This window comes from Oncorhynchus masou, chromosome 21, assembly GCF_036934945.1.
Source record: "Oncorhynchus masou masou isolate Uvic2021 chromosome 21, UVic_Omas_1.1, whole genome shotgun sequence".
NCBI lineage: Eukaryota > Metazoa > Chordata > Actinopteri > Salmoniformes > Salmonidae > Oncorhynchus > Oncorhynchus masou.
The window spans coordinates 35,248,531-35,270,275 of record NC_088232.1 but is presented as its reverse complement, the minus strand read 5'-3'; the positions used below and the strand labels follow the sequence as shown (position 1 = coordinate 35,270,275).

The 21,745-nt window shown below is 46.2% G+C and overlaps 1 protein-coding gene across 1 annotated transcript in view; it reads left to right on the top strand.

The window, feature by feature from the left end:
* LOC135508234 (regulator of G-protein signaling 6-like) overlaps nt 1-21,745 on the top strand; it is a 60,926-nt gene that overhangs the window by 24,094 nt on the left and 15,087 nt on the right. The window contains exons 3-5 of the mRNA XM_064928282.1: nt 16,149-16,248; nt 17,540-17,590; nt 17,695-17,801. Coding sequence (XP_064784354.1) covers nt 16,149-16,248; nt 17,540-17,590; nt 17,695-17,801 — 258 coding nt within the window. The remainder of the gene's footprint in view (nt 1-16,148; nt 16,249-17,539; nt 17,591-17,694; nt 17,802-21,745) is intronic.

The window sequence follows — 21,745 nt, the reverse complement described above, 5'->3', positions numbered from 1 at the left end:
CCAGACTATGGTTTGCAACTGCACATGGGGACAAAGATCGCACTTTTTTGAGAAATATCCTCTCGTCTGATCAAACAAAAATAGAATTTTGGCCATATTGACCATCGTTATGTTTGGAGGAAAAAGGGGGAGGCTTGCAAGCCGAAGAACACCTTCCCAACCGTGAAGCACGGGGGTGGCAGCATCATGTTGTGGGGGTGATTTGCTGCAGAAGGGACTGGTGCACTTCGCAAAATAGATGGCATCATGAGGAGAAAAATTATGTGGATATATTGAAGCAACATCTCAAGACATCAATCAGGAAGTTAAAGCTTGGTTGGAAATGGATCTTCCAAATGGACAATGACCCCAAGCATACTTCCAAAGTTGTTGCAAAATGGCTTAAGGACAACAAAGTCAAGGCATTGGAGTGGCCATCACAAAGCCTTGACCTCAATCTCATAGAACATTTGTGGGCAGAACTGAAAAAGCGCGTGTGAGCAAGGAGGCCTACAAAACTGACTCAGTTACACCAGCTCTGTCAGTAGGAATGGGCCAAAATTCAGGAATTGTAAAATTAAAAAAAAAAAACGGAGTTTAAATGTATTTGGCTAAGCTGTATGTAAACTTCTGACTTCAACTGTATTATAACTATAATAAATCTTCCAAACAACATTGCTGATTTATTCCATCATTAGACCATCCCCCGATCACACAGATAGGCTACAGGGCTGTGTTACATGCTGCATGTAACAGATCCTATTATAAAACACTTGTTTTCAATCTCTGATTCAATCAAAGAGCCTCCCTGGCATCAAATACCTCCAGGCTTATTTGTGGTTATTAAAAGGCCATTAGAGAATAATAATGGGGACAAGTGGCCCTGCAGGGAGATGAGGACACGGTGACAAAGGCCAGTGCCACTGACACCTTCCCCTCTGTCTGTCAGGAGAACGAGGAGCCAGCCATGCCCTGGGCCCCGGGGAGGGGACAGACTCAACCTCATCTGAGGTGAGCAATGTTAGTGACTCTAGTGCCCTGTGGCTCTACGTGATGAGGCTCCCCTTTCCTTGTCACATGTGTTGCTGCTCAGCCTGTTCAATGTGGTTTGGTTATCATCCATACGAGTGTGCAGGAACAGGAACAAGTTTGTGAAAGTGGGTAGAATGTCAACTCGCAAGGAAATATGAGGTTGTAAAACATTGTTCTGAACTCATTATTGAATCCAGTGTTAGTGGGTTTTCTGAAAATAGTAGGTTGCTCCTTTCTCTCCCATATACTGTAAAGCACATTCTGCACATTGGTACATTGGTCCTGATGTTCTCATGTTGCTCTCAGACAACAGAGTGGGTTAGTAATAGTATCTATATGTCACTGAGGAAGCCAGTGGAAACTTCCCCAAGTGTTGCACTGGTACGTCTCTTTGGCTCTCACAGAACAGGCATTTTCAATTTGTTTCCCTGTTGTCAGCGCAGCATCCTCTCCTCTTAAGAGCTTGTGAATGTTCTAGCAACACTCTGGAGGGCCAAACATAGGATACAGGTAACAGGCACAGTGCTGCATAGAGGAGGACTGTCACACTCTGGGGGAAGGGAACGGAACCCCATAAAATCTAACAAGGCAGCAGCCACGACAGATAATGCATGTGTGTTTCAAAGGTCAAGGCCCTTACCTCACTGATGACCTGTTCCTGAAGATGGAAGATGGCATCATTTTGGGATGTGACAAGTGTGTATTTTTCTATGACAGGGACTGCAACGATGCAGTGTTGTCAGATTGTGCATGGTTCTTTCTCATGAGAGTTGTTTAGTATGAATTAAGAACAGATGCCTTAATAGGTGACACAAGGGGAAAAAAAGAGAAAACCCTTTTAAATCAAGACATTGGTAATATGATTAGGATTCTATGGAGCATTTGACACACACACACACACACACACACACACACACACACACACACACACACACACACACACACACACACACACACACACACACACACACACACACACACACACACACACACACACACACACACACAGGCTAAATAAGCATATGTTGCTTGCTGGATGTGTGTGTGTGTGATCTAACTTTCCTGTCTTTTTGGGTTCCAAAAACAATACAAGGATAGTAAAACAAGGGGGGAGTGGGGACATTTCGCCGGTCCTCACAAGGAAAAAGGCTATTTTAGGCTTAGGGGTTAGGTTTATGGCTAGGGTTACAATTAGGGTTAATTTAGGGTTAGGGAAAATAGGAATTTGAATGTGTATAAAAAAATGTGGTCCCCACTTGGATAGTAAAACCAACTCGTGTGTGTGTGTTTAAAAAAAACAACAACATTTTTTATGGATCAGGTGTCCCAAGAAGTAATCTCATCGTCCCTGAGCAGGAAACAAACTTAGTTCCATTTAAATACCTGTTGCTGTTATTTTAACCCTTTTGATACCAATCACCTGTTAGCATCCAATGAGCATCAGGAATACATTGACAATACATTTTGATGCAAAATGATCATTATAACACTGATTACAACAAACATAAGAAAGGATTGTTAGGAGGAAATCAGGCTGCCCCTGTTTTGTGTGTTAGTAGTAATGACATGCTAGCTAGAGGAAAGGCATAGCCAGGTTTGTCTCTGCTGTGAAGATATCTTCTGTACAGATGTAACTGATCAGTAGTCGTTTCAGTAATAAGGAGAGTTTTATCTGTTCCAGCAAACCACATCCTTCAAGGAGTCTGTCTAATAACTCTAAAAAAATATGATTCTCTGCCCTTTGTTTGGCATTGCACCCTGCCTGTCCTCCCTGTCAAGACTGCCTCACCACTGTAGCCCACGGGACTCGCTTGCCCTGTCCTGTCCTCCCTGTCAAGACTGCCTCACCACTGTTCGCTTGTCCTGTCCTGTCCTCCCTGTCAAGACTGCCTCACCACTGTAGCCCACGGGACTCGCTTGTCCTGTCCTGTCCTCCCTGTCAAGACTGCCTCACCACTGTAGCCCACGGGACTCGCTTGTCCTGTCCTGTCCTCCCTGTCAAGACTGCCTCACCACTGTAGCCCACGGGACTCGCTTGTCCTGTCCTGTCCTCCCTGTCAAGACTGCCTCACCACTGTAGCCCACGGGACTCACTTGTCCTGTCCTGTCCTCCCTGTCAAGACTGCCTCACCACTGTAGCCCACGGGACTCACTTGTCCTGTCCTGTCCTCCCTGTCAAGACTGCCTCACCACCTAGCCCACGGGTCGCTTGTCCTGTCCTGTCCTCCCTGTCAAGACTGCCTCACCACTGTAGCCCACGGGACTCACTTGTCCTGTCCTGTCCTCCCTGTCAAGACTGCCTCACCACTGTAGCCCACGGGACTCACTTGTCCTGTCCTGTCCTCCCTGTCAAGACTGCCTCACCACTGTAGCCCACGGGACTCGCTTGTCCTGTCCTGTCCTCCCTGTCAGACTGCCTCACCACTGTAGCCCACGGGACTCGCTTGTCCTGTCCTGTCCTCCCTGTCAAGACTGCCTCACCACTGTAGCCCACGGGACTCGCTTGTCCTGTCCTGTCCTCCCGTCAAGGCCTCACCACTAGCCCACGGGACTCGCTTGTCCTGTCCTGTCCTCCCTGTCAAGACTGCCTCACCACTGTAGCCCACGGGACTCGCTTGTCCTGTCCTGTCCTCCCTGTCAAGACTGCCTCACCACTGTAGCCCACGGGACTCGCTTGTCCTGTCCTGTCCTCCCTGTCAAGACTGCCTCACCACTGTAGCCCACGGGACTCACTTGTCCTGTCCTGTCCTCCCTGTCAAGACTGCCTCACCACTGTAGCCCACGGGACTCACTTGTCCTGTCCTGTCCTCCCTGTCAAGACTGCCTCACCACTGTAGCCCACGGGACTCGCTTGTCCTGTCCTGTCCTCCCTGTCAAGACTGCCTCACCACTGTAGCCCACGGGACTCACTTGTCCTGTCCTGTCCTCCCTGTCAAGACTGCCTCACCACTGTAGCCCACGGGACTCACTTGTCCTGTCCTGTCCTCCCTGTCAAGACTGCCTCACCACTGTAGCCCACGGGACTCGCTTGTCCTGTCCTGTCCTCCCTGTCAAGACTGCCTCACCACTGTAGCCCACGGGACTCACTTGTCCTGTCCTGTCCTCCCTCCTGCACATAAGGTGGAGTGGATTCTGTAATGAAGGAACATAATTCCTCCTTCTCTCACATAAGGAACAAGCCTGTGGGCTCATGTAGATGTGTAGGTGAGTCAGATCAAGGCCTAAACAAACATCCCACTAACCTACCAATTTTTTATGTCACCATAACAACATAAATGCAGATTGTAGGAGACCGTGATGCACTTTCATGTCAGCGTTGCAAAGTCAAGAATGAATTGAACATCCTGTTTTTTTTTGCTTTATAAAAATAAAAACGTACATGCATGTTGTATTTTTATTTCTGCTAGAAATGAGAAATCAGACTTGGATTGGATATAAAGATGTGGAGCTACCACACAATGAAAATAACAACGGCCTATAACCAATAACCAATTCTGACTCAGCTGCTGTGAGTACATAGTCTAGTAGCAGCATTCATCTTTAACCTCTCAGCCACCCCAGATGGTTGTTGCTATTTATGTTTAACACATCACGTCAAAGAGTACTCATCCGAACAACCACGGCCTTCCATCACCCCTCCTCTCCCAGACAGTGCTAATGATGACAGAGTGTGGGCTTCAGCGACTGCAGCAGCTAAATGGTTATCAGTACAGAGGGGCTGTGATCATCTGATGCCCACACAGAGAATCTATCTGTGTGCATCTTCCCTTTCCTTCTCAAAATAGAACAGTTCTATCCGGCGTTCTCACTCAAGACAGCCACCCTGTTGTCAAACACTCTGTTGTCTTATAGCACTTTCTCACATTTCAGTAGCTTGGCTTTACCTAACTAACTCTGTGTTGTTGTTTTTGTCGCACTGCTTTGCTTCATCTTGGCCAGGTCGCAGTTGTAAATGAGAACTTGTTCTCAACTAGCCTACCTGGTTAAATAAAGGTGAAATAAATGTTTTATTAAAAATGAATACCTCAGAAACAGAGGGAAAGAGTGCAGATGGATGCAACTTAGAAGTGAGACTGACTGTGACTTTAGCTCAGATGAAAGACACATCCACATGTTGAAGTGGTGAAATGTGAATAAACGATGACTTCCTTGCAGTCATTTACAAATCTCTCTGACTGTCACCATGTTGCAAGTGGAATAACTTTTTAAAGTGCCTACCAGGCAAATCTGACACACCCAGTACAGTACCAGCAGGGCAACTCTTCCTCCAAGTGCAATATATTGCTGTTGATCTTTCAGACAGTTGTAGGGCTGGCACCAATCTCACTTCTATCTAACTCATCTTTTGTATTTGATTGCGCAACATGCAAAAAGGGTTCACTATAGCGTTTCTTACCCAATTACCAAGCAGGGCTAAAGTCAGGGGACCTTATTAGACCACAGACCCTCTGGAGTCCTACTGGTGCTCAGGATGTAGATGGTGTGAGATTTGTTTGTTTGACCTAAGTGCCTCGAAGACTAGCTGTAGATGTTGGACCCCAGTTTTGGTGAATGAGATCCAAAGAAAGGGCTGTGTTGGTCTTGATATAGGGTGTTATGGGCTACTTGTTTCTATCCTGAAATTGCTAATGCTTTTCAAGGACATTCGTCATTGCAGATAATTGAAATTAGTCACTATCTATGGGCCACTTAGATTTAAAAGTGCACCATTCATTCTGACTGAGGGATTCAAATGTGTTTCTGTGTTGTCTGCACTCATGTCCTTAGCAACCCATTGAGTCTGTAACAACAGATAATTGCATGGGAGGATCTTTTTCTGTCCCCCTTGTCTCACATTGAGAGAGGAATAACCTGGCGAGTCACGCAGGGAAGAGGACGGTCAAGGGCTTCTCTATATCTGGTCCATATGTTGTTGACAGAGTACATTCAAGCTCCAATATTTCCTATTTCCTGCTTCATCCTCTGCTTTCTACTGGCATTTATATTGTTTCTCTGTTTTTCAAGGGGACTACTGACTAGATTATCCCTCTCTACAGGCCTGATGGGAATTTGTAAACTGTGTGTATCTGGCTCTCTTCCCATGCAGGGAAGTGTATTGTGTATTCTTGTATATTTCTTGTGTTTTTATTTTCTTATTTTTTAACTCTGCATTATTGGGAAACAGCTCATAATTAAGCATTTCACACTTGTTGTATTTAGCGCATGTGACAAATAACATTTTATTTTATTTGAGTTCATCAAACTCTTAATTGTTCTGTTCCCCTTCTCTCTATGCATGTTGCCATGGAAACTAGAGCCCATGTAGACCCTCCCCTTATTTCCCATTATTCCACTACACTCCTATATTAGTCTCTTTAACAAGAGAGCTCCAATTGTCCCAAGCAAGGAGCTCCATCTTTCCCAAACAGGGAGCTCTAACTATCCCATGCAGGGAGCTCTATCTGGCCCATGCAGGGAGCTCTATCTGGCCCATGCAGGGAGCTCTATCTGGCCCATGCAGGGAGCTCTATCTGGCCCATGCAGGGAGCTCTAACTGGCCCATGCAGGGAGCTCCAACTGGCCCATGCAGGGAGCTCCAACTGGCCCATGCAGGGAGCTCCAACTGGCCCACGCAGGGAGCTCCAACTGGCCCACGCAGGGAGCTCCAACTGGCCCACGCAGGGAGCTCCAACTGGACAATCAATGAGCTCCAACTGGCCCATGCAGGGAGCTCTAACTGGCCCATGCAGGGAGCTCCAACTGGCCCATGCAGGGAGCTCCAACTGGCCCATGCAGGAGCTCCAACTGGCCCATGCAGGGAGCTCCAACTGGCCCATGCAGGGAGCTCCAACTGGCCCATGCAGGGAGCTCCAACTGGCCCATGCAGGGAGCTCCAACTGGCCCATGCAGGGAGCTCCAACTGGCCCATGCAGGGAGCTCTAACTGGCCCAAGCAGGGAGCTCCAACTGGCCCATGCAGGGAGCTCTAACTGGCCCAAGGAGGGAGCTCCAACTGGCCCACGCAGGGAGCTCCAACTGGCCCACGCAGGGAGCTCCAACTGGCCCACGCAGGGAGCTCCAACTGGCCCACGCAGGGAGCTCCAACTGGCCTAAGCAGGGAGCTCCAACTGGCCCAAGCAGGGAGCTCCAACTGGACAAGCATGGAGCTCCAACTGGACAAGCAGGGAGCTCCAACTTGACAAGCAGGGAGCTTCAACTGGACAAGCAGGGAGCTCCAACAGGACAAGCATGGAGCTCCAACTTGACAAGCAGGGAGCTCCAACTTGACAAGCAGGGAGCTCCAACTGGATTGGATATAAAGATGTGGAGCTACCACACAATGAAAATAACAACGGCCTATAACCAATAACCAATTCTGACTCAGCTGCTGTGAGTACATAGTCTAGTAGCAGCATTCATCTTTAACCTCTCAGCCACCCCAGATGGTTGTTGCTATTTATGTTCAACACATCACGTCAAAGAGTACTCATCCGAACAACTCCAACTGGCCCATGGAGGGAGCTCCAACTGGCCCATGCAGGGAGCTCTAATGGGCCCATGCAGGGAGCTCTAACTGGCCCAAGCAGGGAGCTCCAACTGGCCCATGCAGGGAGCTCTAACTGGCCCAAGGAGGGAGCTCCAACTGGCCCATGCAGGGAGCTCCAACTGGCCCATGCAGGGAGCTCCAACTGGCCCACGCAGGGAGCTCCAACTGGCCCACGCAGGGAGCTCCAACTGGCCCACGCAGGGAGCTCCAACTTGCCCACGCAGGGAGTTCCAACTGGCCTAAGCAGGGAGCTCCAACTGGCCCAAGCAGGGAGTTCCAACTGGACAAGCATGGAGCTCCAACTTGACAAGCAGGGAGCTCCAACTGACCTAAGCAGGGAGTTCCAACTGGACAAGCATGGAGCTCCAACTTGACAAGCAGGGAGCTCCAACTGACCTAAGCAGGGAGTTCCAACTTGACAAGCAGGGAGCTCCAACTGACCTAAGCAGGGAGTTCCAACTTGACAAGCAGGGAGCTCCAACTTGACAAGCAGGGAGCTCCAACTTGACAAGCAGGGAGCTCCAACTGACCTAAGCAGGGAGTTCCAACTTGACAAGCAGGGAGCTCCAACTTGACAAGCAGGGAGTTCCAACTTGACAAGCAGGGAGCTCCAACTGACAAGCAGGGAGCTCCAACTGACCTAAGCAGGGAGTTCCAACTTGACAAGCAGGGATCTCCAACTGACCTAAGCAGGGAGTTCCAACTTGACAAGCAGGGAGCTCCAACTGACCTAAGCAGGGAGTTCCAACTTGACAAGCAGGGAGTTCCAACTTGACAAGCAGGGAGCTCCAACTTGACAAGCAGGGAGCTCCAACTGACCTAAGCAGGGAGTTCCAACTGGACAAGCAGGGAGCTCCAACTTGACAAGCAGGGAGCTCTAACTGACCTAAGCAGGGAGTTCCAACTGGACAAGCATGGAGCTCCAACTGGCCGAAGCAGGCAACTCCTATTCCCATTAACACTTTGACCATGTTGGTCCTGGTTCTGAATCACACACACATTCATACTGGGGCTTTTCCTATGGATTTTAGGGACAGTGGGACAGCAGGCTGAACAGCCAATCAAGCTGCAGCTAATTAGGTCTTATTCAGAATGCTGCACCTCTGGGCAGTTTACCAGGTTGGGCTCAGAATGTTGTTTACCAGGGTGGGCTCAGAATGTTGTTTACCAGGGTGGGCTCAGAATGTTGTTTACCAGGGTGGGCTCAGAATGTTGAATGTCCGCTGAGGTTTTTAGAAGAAAGGTTCAAGGGGTCACAGTCCTAGCTGTGGAAACACGGCTGAGGGTTGTTTTACGGAAGCCCTGTGCTTCTCCCCCTCAAAGGAGTTCTCCAATGTTACAGTGAAGGGTCATTTCCTCCTGCTTTGTGTGCCAACCTACAGTTAAACAACCACAACCCAGACTCTCATCAGAACAATTTAACAAGGACATGGTAGAATATGGATTTTCACCTTCAGGAAGCTTAAATCCCAACCAGGATTTGAGTGATTATGCTTTGTTTTCTCCACGCTGAAAGATAAATTGTTAGTGTGTTTGCAGTACAATCCAGGCTCTCCAGTGATCAAGAGGATTTAATGAGCTGTGCTGGTGGAGGAAAAGGGCTTCAGTGAGGTGTAAAATTATCTCCTTGGTAACAGGAACATACTGTCATTAAACACTGAAACATACACATAAGAGAAATGTATCCTGTTGAGATATTCATATGACTATTTCAAATACACATTCATTAATCAAATCAAATCAAACTGTATTTGTTTACAACAGGTGTAGACTTTACTGTGAAATGCTTACTTACAAGCCCTTAACCAACAGTGCAGTTCAAGAAGAGTTAAGAAAATATTTACCAAGTAGAGTAAACTACAAAGTAATAATAAAAAATAACACAATAAGAATAACAATAACGGGGCTATATACAGGAGGCACCGGTACCGAGTCAGTGTGCGGGGGTACAGGTTAGTTGATGTAATTTGTAGGTAGGGATGAAGTGACTATGCATAGATAATAAACAGAGAGTAAGGGATGGGGGGGGGTCAATGTAAATTATCCGGTGGTGATTTTATTAATTAATTGACACTCCAGTACCGCTTGCAGTGCGGTAGCAAAGAAAACAGTCCATAACTTAACTGACATTTTTATGGGCTTTTCTCTGACACCGCCTAGGTCCTGGATGGCAGGGAGCTTGGCCCCAGTGATGTACTTGGCCGTTCGACCTACCCTCTGTAGCGCCTTACGGTCAGATATCAAGCAGTTACCATACCAGGCAGTGATGCAATCGGTCAGGATGCTCTCGATGGTGCAGCTGTAGAACCTTTTGAGGATCTGAGGAACCATGCCAACTCTTTTCAGTCTCCTTCGGGGGAAAAGGTATTGTCGTGCCCTCTCCATGACTGTCTTGGTGTGTTTGGAACCATGATAGTTTGTTGGTGATGTGGACACCAAGGAACTTGAAACTCTCAACCCGCTCCACTACAGATCCTCATCGATGTTAATAGGGGGCCTGATTGGCCCGCCTTTTCCTGTAGTCGACGATCAGCTCTTTTGTCTTGCTCACATTTAGGGAGAGGTTGTTGTTCTGGCACCACACTGCCAGTTCTCTAACCTCTTTCCTATAGGTTGCCTCGTCGTTGTTGGTGATCAGGCCTACCACTGTTGTGTTGTCAGCAAACTTAATGATGGTGTTGGAGTCGTGTTTGGCCACACAGTCTTGGGTGAACAGGGAATACAGGAGAGGCCCCAGTGTTAAGGTTCAGCATGGCAGACATGTTGTTGCCTACTCTTACCACCAGGGGGCTGCCCGTCAGGAGTCCAGGATCCAGTTGCAGAGGGAGATGTTTAGCCCCAGAGTCCTTAGCTTAGTGATTAGCTTTGTAGGCACTATGGTGTTGGAAACTGAGCTGTAGTCGATGAACAGCATTCTCACATAGGTGTTCCTTTTGTCCAGGTTAGAAAGCGCAGTGTGGAGTGCGATTGAAATTGCGTCATCTGTGGATATGTTGGGGCGGTATGCGAATTGGAGTGGGTCTAGGCTGTCTGGGAGGATGCTGTTGATGTGAGCCATGACCAGCCTTTCAAAGCACTTCATGGCAACCAACGTGAGTGCCACGGGGCGGTAATCATTTAGGCAGGTTACTTTCCTTGGGCACAGGGACTATGGTGGTCTGATTGATACATGTAGGCATTACAGACTCAGTCAAAGAGAGGTTGAAAATGTCAGTGAAGACATGTTTTGAGTACACATCCTGGTAATCCAACTGGCCCAGAGGCTTTGTGAATGTTGACCTGTTTAAAGGTTTTGTTCACATCGGCTAATGAAAGCATTTCTGTTTTCAACCCATTATACATTGTTGATATATCAGCTGTATGTAGGTATTTAGCCTTTCCAGTCATTGCTGGTGCTGCTGTAGCTGTCACAGTGCCTGTCCTTGGTGGAACGAATCCAGGAGAGGCTCCCTAACACCTGGCACCCCCTCATCATGACCAGGCCTGCAGCAGCCCCCCTCTGGTCCATAGAGGGTACAAGGAGACCCTCTCCACCAAAGCAGCTGTCATTCACACCTGCATCCCCAGAGAAGAGCAGCTAGAGCCAAGCTAGACATCAGCTTGCTATTCACACAGTGTGATGCCTGGCTGGTCCTAGGAATAAGGGGGGTGGTGGAGGGTTGGTTTATTTAAGAATGCTCACAGCCAAAAGTCAGTTGGATTTCTTGCCTAAAAGTCACATGCTCTATATACAGTTCATTGTGATAATTAGACTGTTGGAAAGCACAAACAAATCCAGCATATGAAGACATCCAGAGCAAGTCAGAAGAATGTATTGGGACCGGTGAACTCTCACTGCACTGAGTTTACACTTATCCGATACTCACTTTATGTTTCATATTGTTGGGCTCTGTTCATATGCTAATTGGGCAGTAAAGAGAATCTCATTCAGCAGAAAGTACGTTAGAAAACAGTCTTGAAAAGTTATCAGATTGGCCATTATGACTTTCACAGCCATAAAGGTCTTTGAACAATGACCAATGTGTCTGTGGTGATGATGGCTGTTGAATCATTAATGCTCTATTACACCCTTCTACATTTTTTATCAAGGTCTCATTTTGGGAGACTTTCTGCTTTTATTAGCTTATTATTAGCTTGTCTGGCACCATTTATGGATGTAAGGTAGTTAGTATTAGTCACAGTTGGAGAATGGTCTTGTCCTGACCGGTATTTCAAAACATCCTGGTAAATGGACAGGTATTTAATCTCATCTCCATTGATAGACACAGTTGAAGTCGGAAGTTTACATACACTTAGGTTGGAGTCATTAAAACATGTTTTTAAACCACTTCAGTAATTTCTTGTTAACAAACTATAGTTTTGGCAAGTCGGTTAGGACACCTACTTTGTGCATGACACAAGTAATTTTTCCTATAATTGTTAACAGACAGATAATTTCACTTATAATTCACTGTATCACATTTCCAGTGGGGCAGAAGTTTACATAAACTAAGTGGACTGTGCCGTTAAACAGCTTGGAAAATTCAGAGTCAATTGAGTCAATTGGAGGTGTACCTGCAGATGTATTTCAAGACCTACCTTCAAACTCAGTGCCTCTTTGCTTGACATCATGGGAAAATCCAAAGAAATCAGCCAAGACCTCAGAAAAAAAGATGGCAGACCTCCACAAGTCTGGTTCATCCTTGGGATAGTACGCAAGTATAAACACCATGGGACCACGCAGCAGTCATACCACGCAGGACAAGGACATGCGTTCTGTCTCCTATAGATGAACGTACTTTGGTGCGAAAAGTGCAAATCAATCCCAGAACAACAGCAAAGGACCTTGTGAAGATGCTGGAGGAAACAGGTACAGAAGTATCTATATCCACAGTAAAATTAGTTCTATATTGACATAACCTGAAAGGCCACTCAGCAAGGAAGAAGCCACTGCTCCAAAACCTCCATAAAAAAGCCAGACTACGGTTTGCAGCTGTACATGGGGACAAATATCGTACTTTTGGAGAAATGTCCTCTGGTCTGGTCAAAAATAGAACTGTTGTGCCATATTGACCATCTTTATGTTTGGAGGAAAAAGGGGGGGGCTTGCAAGCCGAAGAACACCATCCCAATCGTGAAGCACGGGGGTTGCAGCATCATGTTGTGGGGGTGCTTTGCTGCAGGAGGAACTGGTGCACTTCACAAAATACATGGCTTCATGAGGAAGGAAAATTATGTGGAAATATTGAAGCAACATCTCAAGATATCAGTCAGGAAGTTAAAGCTTGGTCGCAAATGGGTCTTCCAAATGAACAATGACCCCAAGCATACTGGGAATGTGCTGAAATAAATAAAAGCTGAAATAAATCATTCTCTCAACTATTATTCTGACATTTCACATTCGTAAAATATAGTGGTGATCTTAACTAACCTATGACATGAAATTTTTACGAGGATTAAATATCAGGTATTTGGCGAAGCTGTATGTAAACGTCCGACTTCAATTGTAGCTCCCAGTCATTGTTTCAACTGAAACCACTGTTTGAGGTAGAAACTACAGTTGGGAATCTAAGCCACACAGCATATACAGTACCATAAATCCTGATAGTGTTCTGTGTTGATAATAACTTGAGCAGTCCACTGTAATGGCCTGCTAGGGAGCGTCACAGGGTGGCTGGCTGAGTAGCCACTGCCCTGACAGCAGCATGGGCCCTCAGTAACCTCACAGATAAGAGGAACGGATGACAATGGGCCCCAGCAAACACACACACACAGGCACACATACACATACCTCTTCCCCGATTGCCGTTAATAGAGCTCAGTGTGGCAGGGCAAAGTACTGTTATCGGCAGCTAGCAGGAATGTTCCGCTCTCGAAAGCCCTTCACACCAAGTTGCAAATACCATTAGCTTCCACAGTGAAAAGATACTGCTGGTTTCTGTACCCCTGCTAAGTACTTCGTGCCCACTGTCATCCTATAGGGAGATAATTAGTTATTTTCAAACCTGTTATGGAGTCCAAGGTCCATTATTTAACAAGAACAAAATAACCAAATCCTTTTACTGTTGTCTCTCTCGGGGTGTGTGGAGTGGCATTGTATTGCAGCGAATGAAGATAATTTCATAACTTATTCCCATTGTTTTGTCTCAAGGTTTGTACTCAGACACAGGAAGACAGTAAATCTGGTTGGACTGATAGTGCCGTTCTAAAAGACAAGAATGTAACTCTACTGTAAAATCCTTATTTCTTCTCTCTGAAAATACAGTTGATGTGGTGTAGTATCTTAGTGCTCTCTCTCTCTTTCTCTCTTTCTCTCTCTCTCTCTCTCTCTTTCTCCAACTGCACCGTCTGTGTAAAGAGGCATTGTCTTGCCTCACTATTCCTTCTCTTCTCCACATTATTGGACTATTATTAAATCCATACGCATCTAAAATGTGTTGCTCAGGTATATTAGATTCATGACTTGAGTGTCTGAGTCATCTATTTAATATTTAGCCAGTTTGCAAGGAGATAATTGCCTTCGATTGTGAGGCTTGCAGAAGAGTAAATATAGCAACTTATACTGTTTTCGTAACACTCCTTTTAGCCAGAGACGGACCTAGTGTCTTCTCAATACTACTTCTAGCCAGAGACGGACCTAGTGTCTTCTCAACACTACTTCTAGCCAGAGACGGACCTAGTGTCTTCTCAATACTACTTCTAGCCAGAGACGGACCTAGTGTCTTCTCGACACTACTTCTAGCCAGAGACGGACCTAGTGTCTTCTCAACACTACTTCTAGCCAGAGACGGACCTAGTGTCTTCTCAATACTACTTCTAGCCAGAGACGGACCTAGTGTCTTCTCAACACTACTTCTAGCCAGAGACGGACCTAGTGTCTTCTCAATACTACTTCTAGCCAGAGACGGACCTAGTGTCTTCTCAACACTACTTCTAGCCAGAGACGGACCTAGTGTCTTCTCAACACTCCTTTTAGCCAGAGACGGACCTAGTGTCTTCTCAACACTACTTCTAGCCAGAGACGGACCTAGTGTCTTCTCAACACTACTTCTAGCCAGAGACGGACCTAGTGTCTTCTCAACACTACTTCTAGCCAGAGACGGGCCTAGTGTCTTCTCAATACTACTTCTAGTCAGAGACGGACCTAGTGTCTTCTCAACACTACTTCTAGCCAGAGACGGACCTAGTGTCTTCTCAACACTACTTCTAGCCAGAGACGGACCTAGTGTCTTCTCAACACTCCTTCTAGCCAGAGACGGACCTAGTGTCTTCTCAACACTACTTCTAGCCAGAGACGGACCTAGTGTCTTCTCAACACTCCTTCTAGCCAGAGACGGACCTAGTGTCTTCTCAACACTACTTCTAGCCAGAGACGGGCCTAGTGTCTTCTCAACACTACTTCTAGCCAGAGACGGACCTAGTGTCTTCTCAATACTACTTCTAGCCAGAGATGGACCTAGTGTCTTCTCAACACTACTTCTAGCCAGAGACGGACCTAGTGTCTTCTCAATACTACTTCTAGCCAGAGACGGGCCTAGTGTCTTCTCAATACTACTTCTAGCCAGAGACGGACCTAGTGTCTTCTCAACACTACTTCTAGCCAGAGACAGACCTGCTAATGCGTCTACTGAATTATGATTGTTGCTCTCATCAGGCCATCAGACCAGAGACACAATGGTTGTAGGGGCTGGTTGTTGAAATAGTGACCAATGTTTGTACTTGTTGCAAAACCAACCATTCTTATTTATACTGTCCTTGGCCTGTTAGTTGGGATTGGCCAGAATACTGCACATCTCTATGGTTGTCGTTGTCAGGGCAGAGATACACAGTATTGAGGCATGCCGTGCAACTGTAACCTGCTGCAACCACTTAGGAGAGGAGGCAGTTGGCCCTTGGTGCGCTCGCTAAGAGCTGAATTTCTGAGGCTAAGGAGGCTGCTGGAACATGCAAATGTGTCTGTTTGAATGATGGATGAGAGGAGAGGGAGAGAAGGGGGTCAGGAACATGCTGGAATGGCAGTGACACACAACAGAGAATTGCGTGACTTTATCACTGTCCCCTATAGGGCTCTATACAAATGGCTGATAAAGAGCGTTTTCTGATTGTTGCTGAATGTTGATGGTAATAGAACGAGTCGATCCATGCCATCTCCCATTTAACAGTGCAGATAAATACAGATGACCTTTCTGAGATGGTGAAGCTAAAGGAGCAGCCAAATCAAATCAGCTTTGCACACAATCAGGCCTTTGAATTCATCCAAGCATAATCGTCTTTGTTACAGTCAGTCAGTATGTGGGTGTGTGTGTGTGTCTGAGAGCACGGTGCGGCCGTGCCTAATTTTAGGCTGCTGTTGTGTGATGTGGCGGGGTGCTTGCTGCCTGCAAGGCGTTTGAGGTGTGATGTTTATCTTAACCTCTGGGGAATCGCTCTGACAGCCATCTTCAATGGGCCTAGTCTCCCCATTGGTGGGCCTTGTTACCGTGGGAATTGTGGTGCTGGATAAACAGACCCTAGATTTCCACATTAAAATTGGATTGTTATATAAAAATGAACCATTTTAATGGAGAGACTGTGGATGGTTTGGTTTGTGTTCTAACCCTGATCACTTTTGTTGTGTCTCCTCTCCCTGTTAGATTGAAGATGTCATTATGCGGCTACAGGATGAGAAGGCAGGAGGGGTGGCCATCCGAACTGTCAAGAGCTTCCTGTCCAAGATCCCTAGTGTGGTATCAGGTGACCAGCTGTGTGTGTGTGTGTGTGTGTGTGTCTGTTGTCTCATACAATAAGAGAAAGCAGAGAGAGCAGACAGAGAGTCAGAATCATTAAAGCAAATATGACCTTTCAGGCTCATTTGACTTGCTGCCTCTGCAGAGGGGGACAGATGAGGCCGTCTGGCACTGACATTGTAGAGAGTGGCTGGTTGTGTGTTTTATGACATGGTTTTAGGGGGCAGTGTGAGTGAGTAAGACTGTTCTGGCTGGTGTGTGTATGTGTGTGTGTGAGTCAACAGAGTCAACAGTAGCCATGGGGCTGGGGAATAGGAGAGGGGGGGGGGGGGGTCCCAGTAACGTTGCTCTGAGTGTGACTCACCCCCTCACGTCTCTTTAGGCCTGCTGGGCTCACACTTCACTCTCCTCACATTATGCCAAATATGTTACTGTCCAGGAGAGAAAAGATGGTTACCTGGTTTCAAATCAAATCAAATTGTATTTGTCATATGCCAAATGCTTACTTGCAAGCCCTTAACCAATAATGCATTTCAAGAATAAAATATTTAGTAAACAAAATTAAAAACAGAGGTAATTTGTACATGTTGGTATGGGTAAAGTGACTATGCATAGATAATAAACAGCGAGTAGCAGCAGTGAAAGACAAAGGGGGGGGGGGTGGCCTTTTGATTAATTGTTCAGCAGTCTTTTTGCTTGGGGGTGAAGCTGTTAAAGAGCCTTTTGGACCTAGACTTGGCGCTCGGGTGAGGGTTGGGGTTGTGCTTGGCCATGCAGTCGTGGGTGAACAGGGAGTACAGGAGGGGACTAAGCATGCACCCCTGTGGGGCCCCGGAGTTGAGGATCAGCGTGGCAGATGTGTTGTTGCCTACCCTTACCACCTGGGGGAGACCCGTCAGGAAGTACAGGATCCAGTTGCAGAGGGAGGTTTAGTCACAGGGTCCTTAGCTTAGTGATGAGCTTTGTGGTGCAGTATGGTGTTGAACGCTGAGCTGTCGTCAATGAATAGCCTTCTCACATAGGTGTTCCTTTTGTCCAGGTGTGAAAGGGTAGTGTGGTTTCCTGCCTATTGTTAGACCAAGATCACATTGTTCCATTTGGATTGTTCATGCAAACACATACTCAGCTGTGCCACATTCAGCCTCAGCCAAGGGCATTGTAGCTGTGCTGTAAGCTAAAAGTAATAGATTGTTGAGGGGAGACCTGTTAACTATTACATATGTTGTGTAGAGGCTTTCTGTGTGTGTACAATGCCATTTCAATGTCCCTATCAACCGTTCTTCTGCTTTGAATACCAGGAGCAGACATTGTGCAGTGGCTGATGAAAAACCTCTCCATTGAGGACTCAGGTATGTCTGCTATGTACATAGCCAGCGTGACTGGGATTAACCCCTGATGTCAGTCTCTACTCAAGCCATTTTTCTCTACTCAGCGTTAGTCTTCTTTCCTGTAGCTGAAGCCATTCATTTAGGGAGCCTGATCGCTGCCCTTGGCTACCTCTTCCCCATCTCCGACCACGTCCTCACTCTCAAAGATGATGGGACCCTGTACCGCTTCCAGGTAAGCTACCATGGTAACTTCAGGCACCAGTAGACGTACCTCCTTACACTCTTAGAAACAAATGGTTAAAAAATGGTTCTTCGGCTGTCCCCCATAGAGAAACGATTCCTTTCTCATTTTCTACATGGAACCTAAAGGATTCTTCAAGTGGTTTTATGTGGCGACAGCTGATCCCCTTTAGGTTCTAGATAGCACCTTTTGTTCTAAGAGTGTAGTGGTCCTAAACTGGATTTACTGTCCACATCACCATCCATAACATGAGTTACGACCATAAATTATCCTGTGCACTGTCTAGAACAGTAGCCTCAATACCTTGTGGCGGGTCACTTTACACTCTAAAGCAGAGAAAACCAGGGGAGAGTGTTCTAACAGAGCAGCTGAATTGAGAGATTCCTATAGTCTGATCCTCAGTAACAGGTCAAGTGTTGTAATTGGTCTGGACACCACTACCCTTGTTCTCTCCCTTAACCCGTGGGTAAATCACTACAGATCACTATATTATCAATATCAATAACAATGCTGATTTTATAGATGATATCAATTGGAGAGGCACAATGTACAGTGTTGCATATCTACTCACAGCATCCCACAATCTGGCATTGCTGTTCAAATCAAATGTTATTTGTCACATGCTTAGAAAATAACAGGCATAGACTAACAGTGAAATGCTTACTTACGGGCTCTTCCCAACAATGCAAAGATAAAGAAAATAGAGAAATAATAGAAAATGTATATCACATTATAATAAAAGTAATAGTAAATACACAATGAGTAACAAAAACTTCACTATATACTGTACATGGGGTCATAGTACCAAGTTGATGTGCAGAGGTACGAGGTAATTGAGATACCCCTTGACTTTTTCCACATTTTGTTATGTTGCAGCCTTATTCTAGAATAGATTAAAAAAATATATCCTCATCAATCTACACACAATACCCCATAATGACAAAGCAAAAACAGTATTCAGACTCTTTACTCAGTACTTTGTCGAAGCACCTTTAGCAGCGATTACAGCCTTGAGTCTTCTTGGGTATGACGCTACAAGCTTGGCACATATGTATGTATTTTTATTTTATTTAACTATTTGGGGAGTTTCTCCAATTCCTCTCTGCAGATCCTCTCCGGCTCTGTCAGGTTGGATGGGAAACGTTGCTGCACAGCTATTTTTAGGTCTCTCCAGAGATGTTTGATCAGGTTCAAGTCTGGGCTATGGCTGGGGCACTCAAGGACATTCAGAGACTAGTCCCAAAGCCACTCCTGCGTTGTCTTGGCTGTGAGCTTAGGGTCGTTGTCCTGTTGGAAGGTGAACCTTCGCCCCAGTCTGAGGTCCTGAGCACTCTGGAGCAGGTTTTCATCAAGGATCTCTCAGTACTTTAGGCTCTATTCATCTTTCTCCCGACTCTGACTAGTCTCCTGGTTGCTGCCACTGAAAAACATCCCCACAACATGATGCTGTGATCACCACGCTTCACCGTAGGGATGGTGCCAGGTTTTCTCCTGACTCGACGATTGGCATTCAGGCCAAAGAGTTCAATCTTGGTTTCATCAGACCAGAAAATGTTGTTTCTCATGATCTGAGAGTCCTTTAGGTGCCTTTTGGCAAACTCCAAGTGGGCTGTCATGTGCCTTTTACTGAGGAGTGGCTCCGTCTGGCCACTCTACCATAAGCGGCTGATTAGTGGAGTGCTGCTGAGATGGTTGTCCTTCTGGAAGGTACCTCAATCTTCACAGAGGAACTCTGGGGCTCTGTCAGGGTGACCAGCGGGTTCTTGGTCACCTCCCTGATCAAGGACCTTCCCCTCCGATTGCTCAGTTTGGCCGGGCGGCCAGCTCCAAGAAGAGTCTTGGTGGTTCCAAACTTCTTCCATTTAAGAATGATGGAGGCCACTGTGTTCTTGGTGACCTTCATTGCTGCAGAGATGTTTTGCTACCCTTCCCCAAATCTGTGCCTTGACAAAATCCTGTCTCGGAGCTCTACAGACAATTCCTTCAACCTCATGGCTTGGTTTTTGTTCTGTCATGAACTGTCAACTGTGGGACCTTATATAGCCAGGTGTGTGCCTTTCCAAATCATGTCCAATCAATTGAATTTACCACAGATGGACGCCAATCAAGTTCTATAAACATCTCAAGGATGATCAATGGAAACAGGATGTACCTGAGCTCAATTTCAAGTCTCATAGCAAAGGGTCTGAATACTTATGTAAATAAAGGGAAAGAAAAGAGGGATACCTAGTCAGTTGTACAACTCAATGCATTCAACTGAAATGTGTTGCATTTAACCCAACCCCTATGAATCAGAGGTGTGGGGGGTTGCCATAATCGAAATACACGTCTTCGGCGCCCGGGGAACAGTGGGTTAACTGCCTTGCTCAGGGGCAGAACGACAGATTTTTACCTTGTCAGCTCAGGGATTTGATCCAGCAACCTTTTGGTTACTGGCCCAACGCTCTAACCACTTTTCCTGCTGCCCCTGTTTTTGTTTTGTTAATATAAATTAGTATGTCTAAAACCCTGTTTTTGTTTTGTCATATAAATTAGTATGTCTAAAACCCTGTTTTTGCTTTGTTATTACAGGGTATTGTGTATAGATTGATGAGGAAAAGATGAATTTCATCCATTTTCGAATAAGGCTGTAACGTAACAAAGATGGAAAAAGTCAAGGGGTCTGAATAGTTTCCAAATGCACTGTATATAATATATGCAGTATATTTTTTCCTTAATAAACGTCCCTTCAGGACCCTGTCCTTCAAAGATAATTTGTAAAAATCCAAATAACTTCACAGATCTTCATTGTAAAGTCTTGTTTCCCATGCTTGTTCAATGAACCATAAACAATTAATGAACATACGCCTGTGGAACGGTCTTTAAGACACTAACAGCTTACAGACAGAAGGCAATTAAGGTCACAGTTATAAAAACTTAGGATACTAACTAAAGAGGCCTTTCTACTGACTATGAAAAACACCAAAAGAAAGATGCCCAGGGTCCATGCTCATCTGTGCATCTGTGTGAACGTGCCTTAGGCATGCTGCAAGGAGGCATGATGACTGCAGATGTGGCCAGGGCAATAAATTGCAACGTCTGTACTGTGAGATGCCTAAGAGAGTGCTACGGGGATACAGGACGGACAGCTGATCGTCCTCGCAGTGGCAGACCACGTGTAACAACACCTGCACAGTATCTGTACATCCAAACATCACACCTGCGGGACAGGTACAGGATGGCAACAACAACTGCCCGAGTTAAACCAGGAATGCACAATCCCTCCATCAGTGCTCAGACTGTCCACAATAGGCTGAGAGAGGCTGGACTGAGGGCTTGTAGGCCTGTTCACTCGCGTCCGATGTGTTACAACATCATCGGACTGAGCTTGTTGTCATTGCAGGCAATCTCAACGCTATGCATTACAGGGAAGACATCCTCCTCCCTCATGTGGTACCCTTCCTGCATTCTCATCCGGACATGACCCTCCAGCATGACAATGCCACCAGCCATACTGCTCTTTCTGTGCGTGATTTCTTGCAAGATAGGAATGTCAGTTTTCTGCGATGGCTGGCGAAGAGCCCGGATCTGAATCCCATTGAGAAAGTCTGGGACCTGTTGGATCGGAGGGTGAGGTCCATTCCCCCCAGTAATGTCCGGGAACTTGCATGTGCCTTAGTGGAAGAGTTGGGTAACATCTCACAGCAAGAACGGGAAAATCTGGTGCAGTCCATGAGGAGGAGATAACTGCAGTACTTAATGCAGCTGGTGGCCACACCAGATACTTACGGTTACTTTTGATTTTGACCCCCCCTTTGTTCAGGGACACATTATTCCATTTCTGTTAGTCACATGTCTGTGGAACTTGTTCAGTTTATGTCTGTTGTTGAATCTTGTTATGTTCATACAAATATTTACACGTTAAAATAAGTTTGAAATTAACACAGTTGACAGTG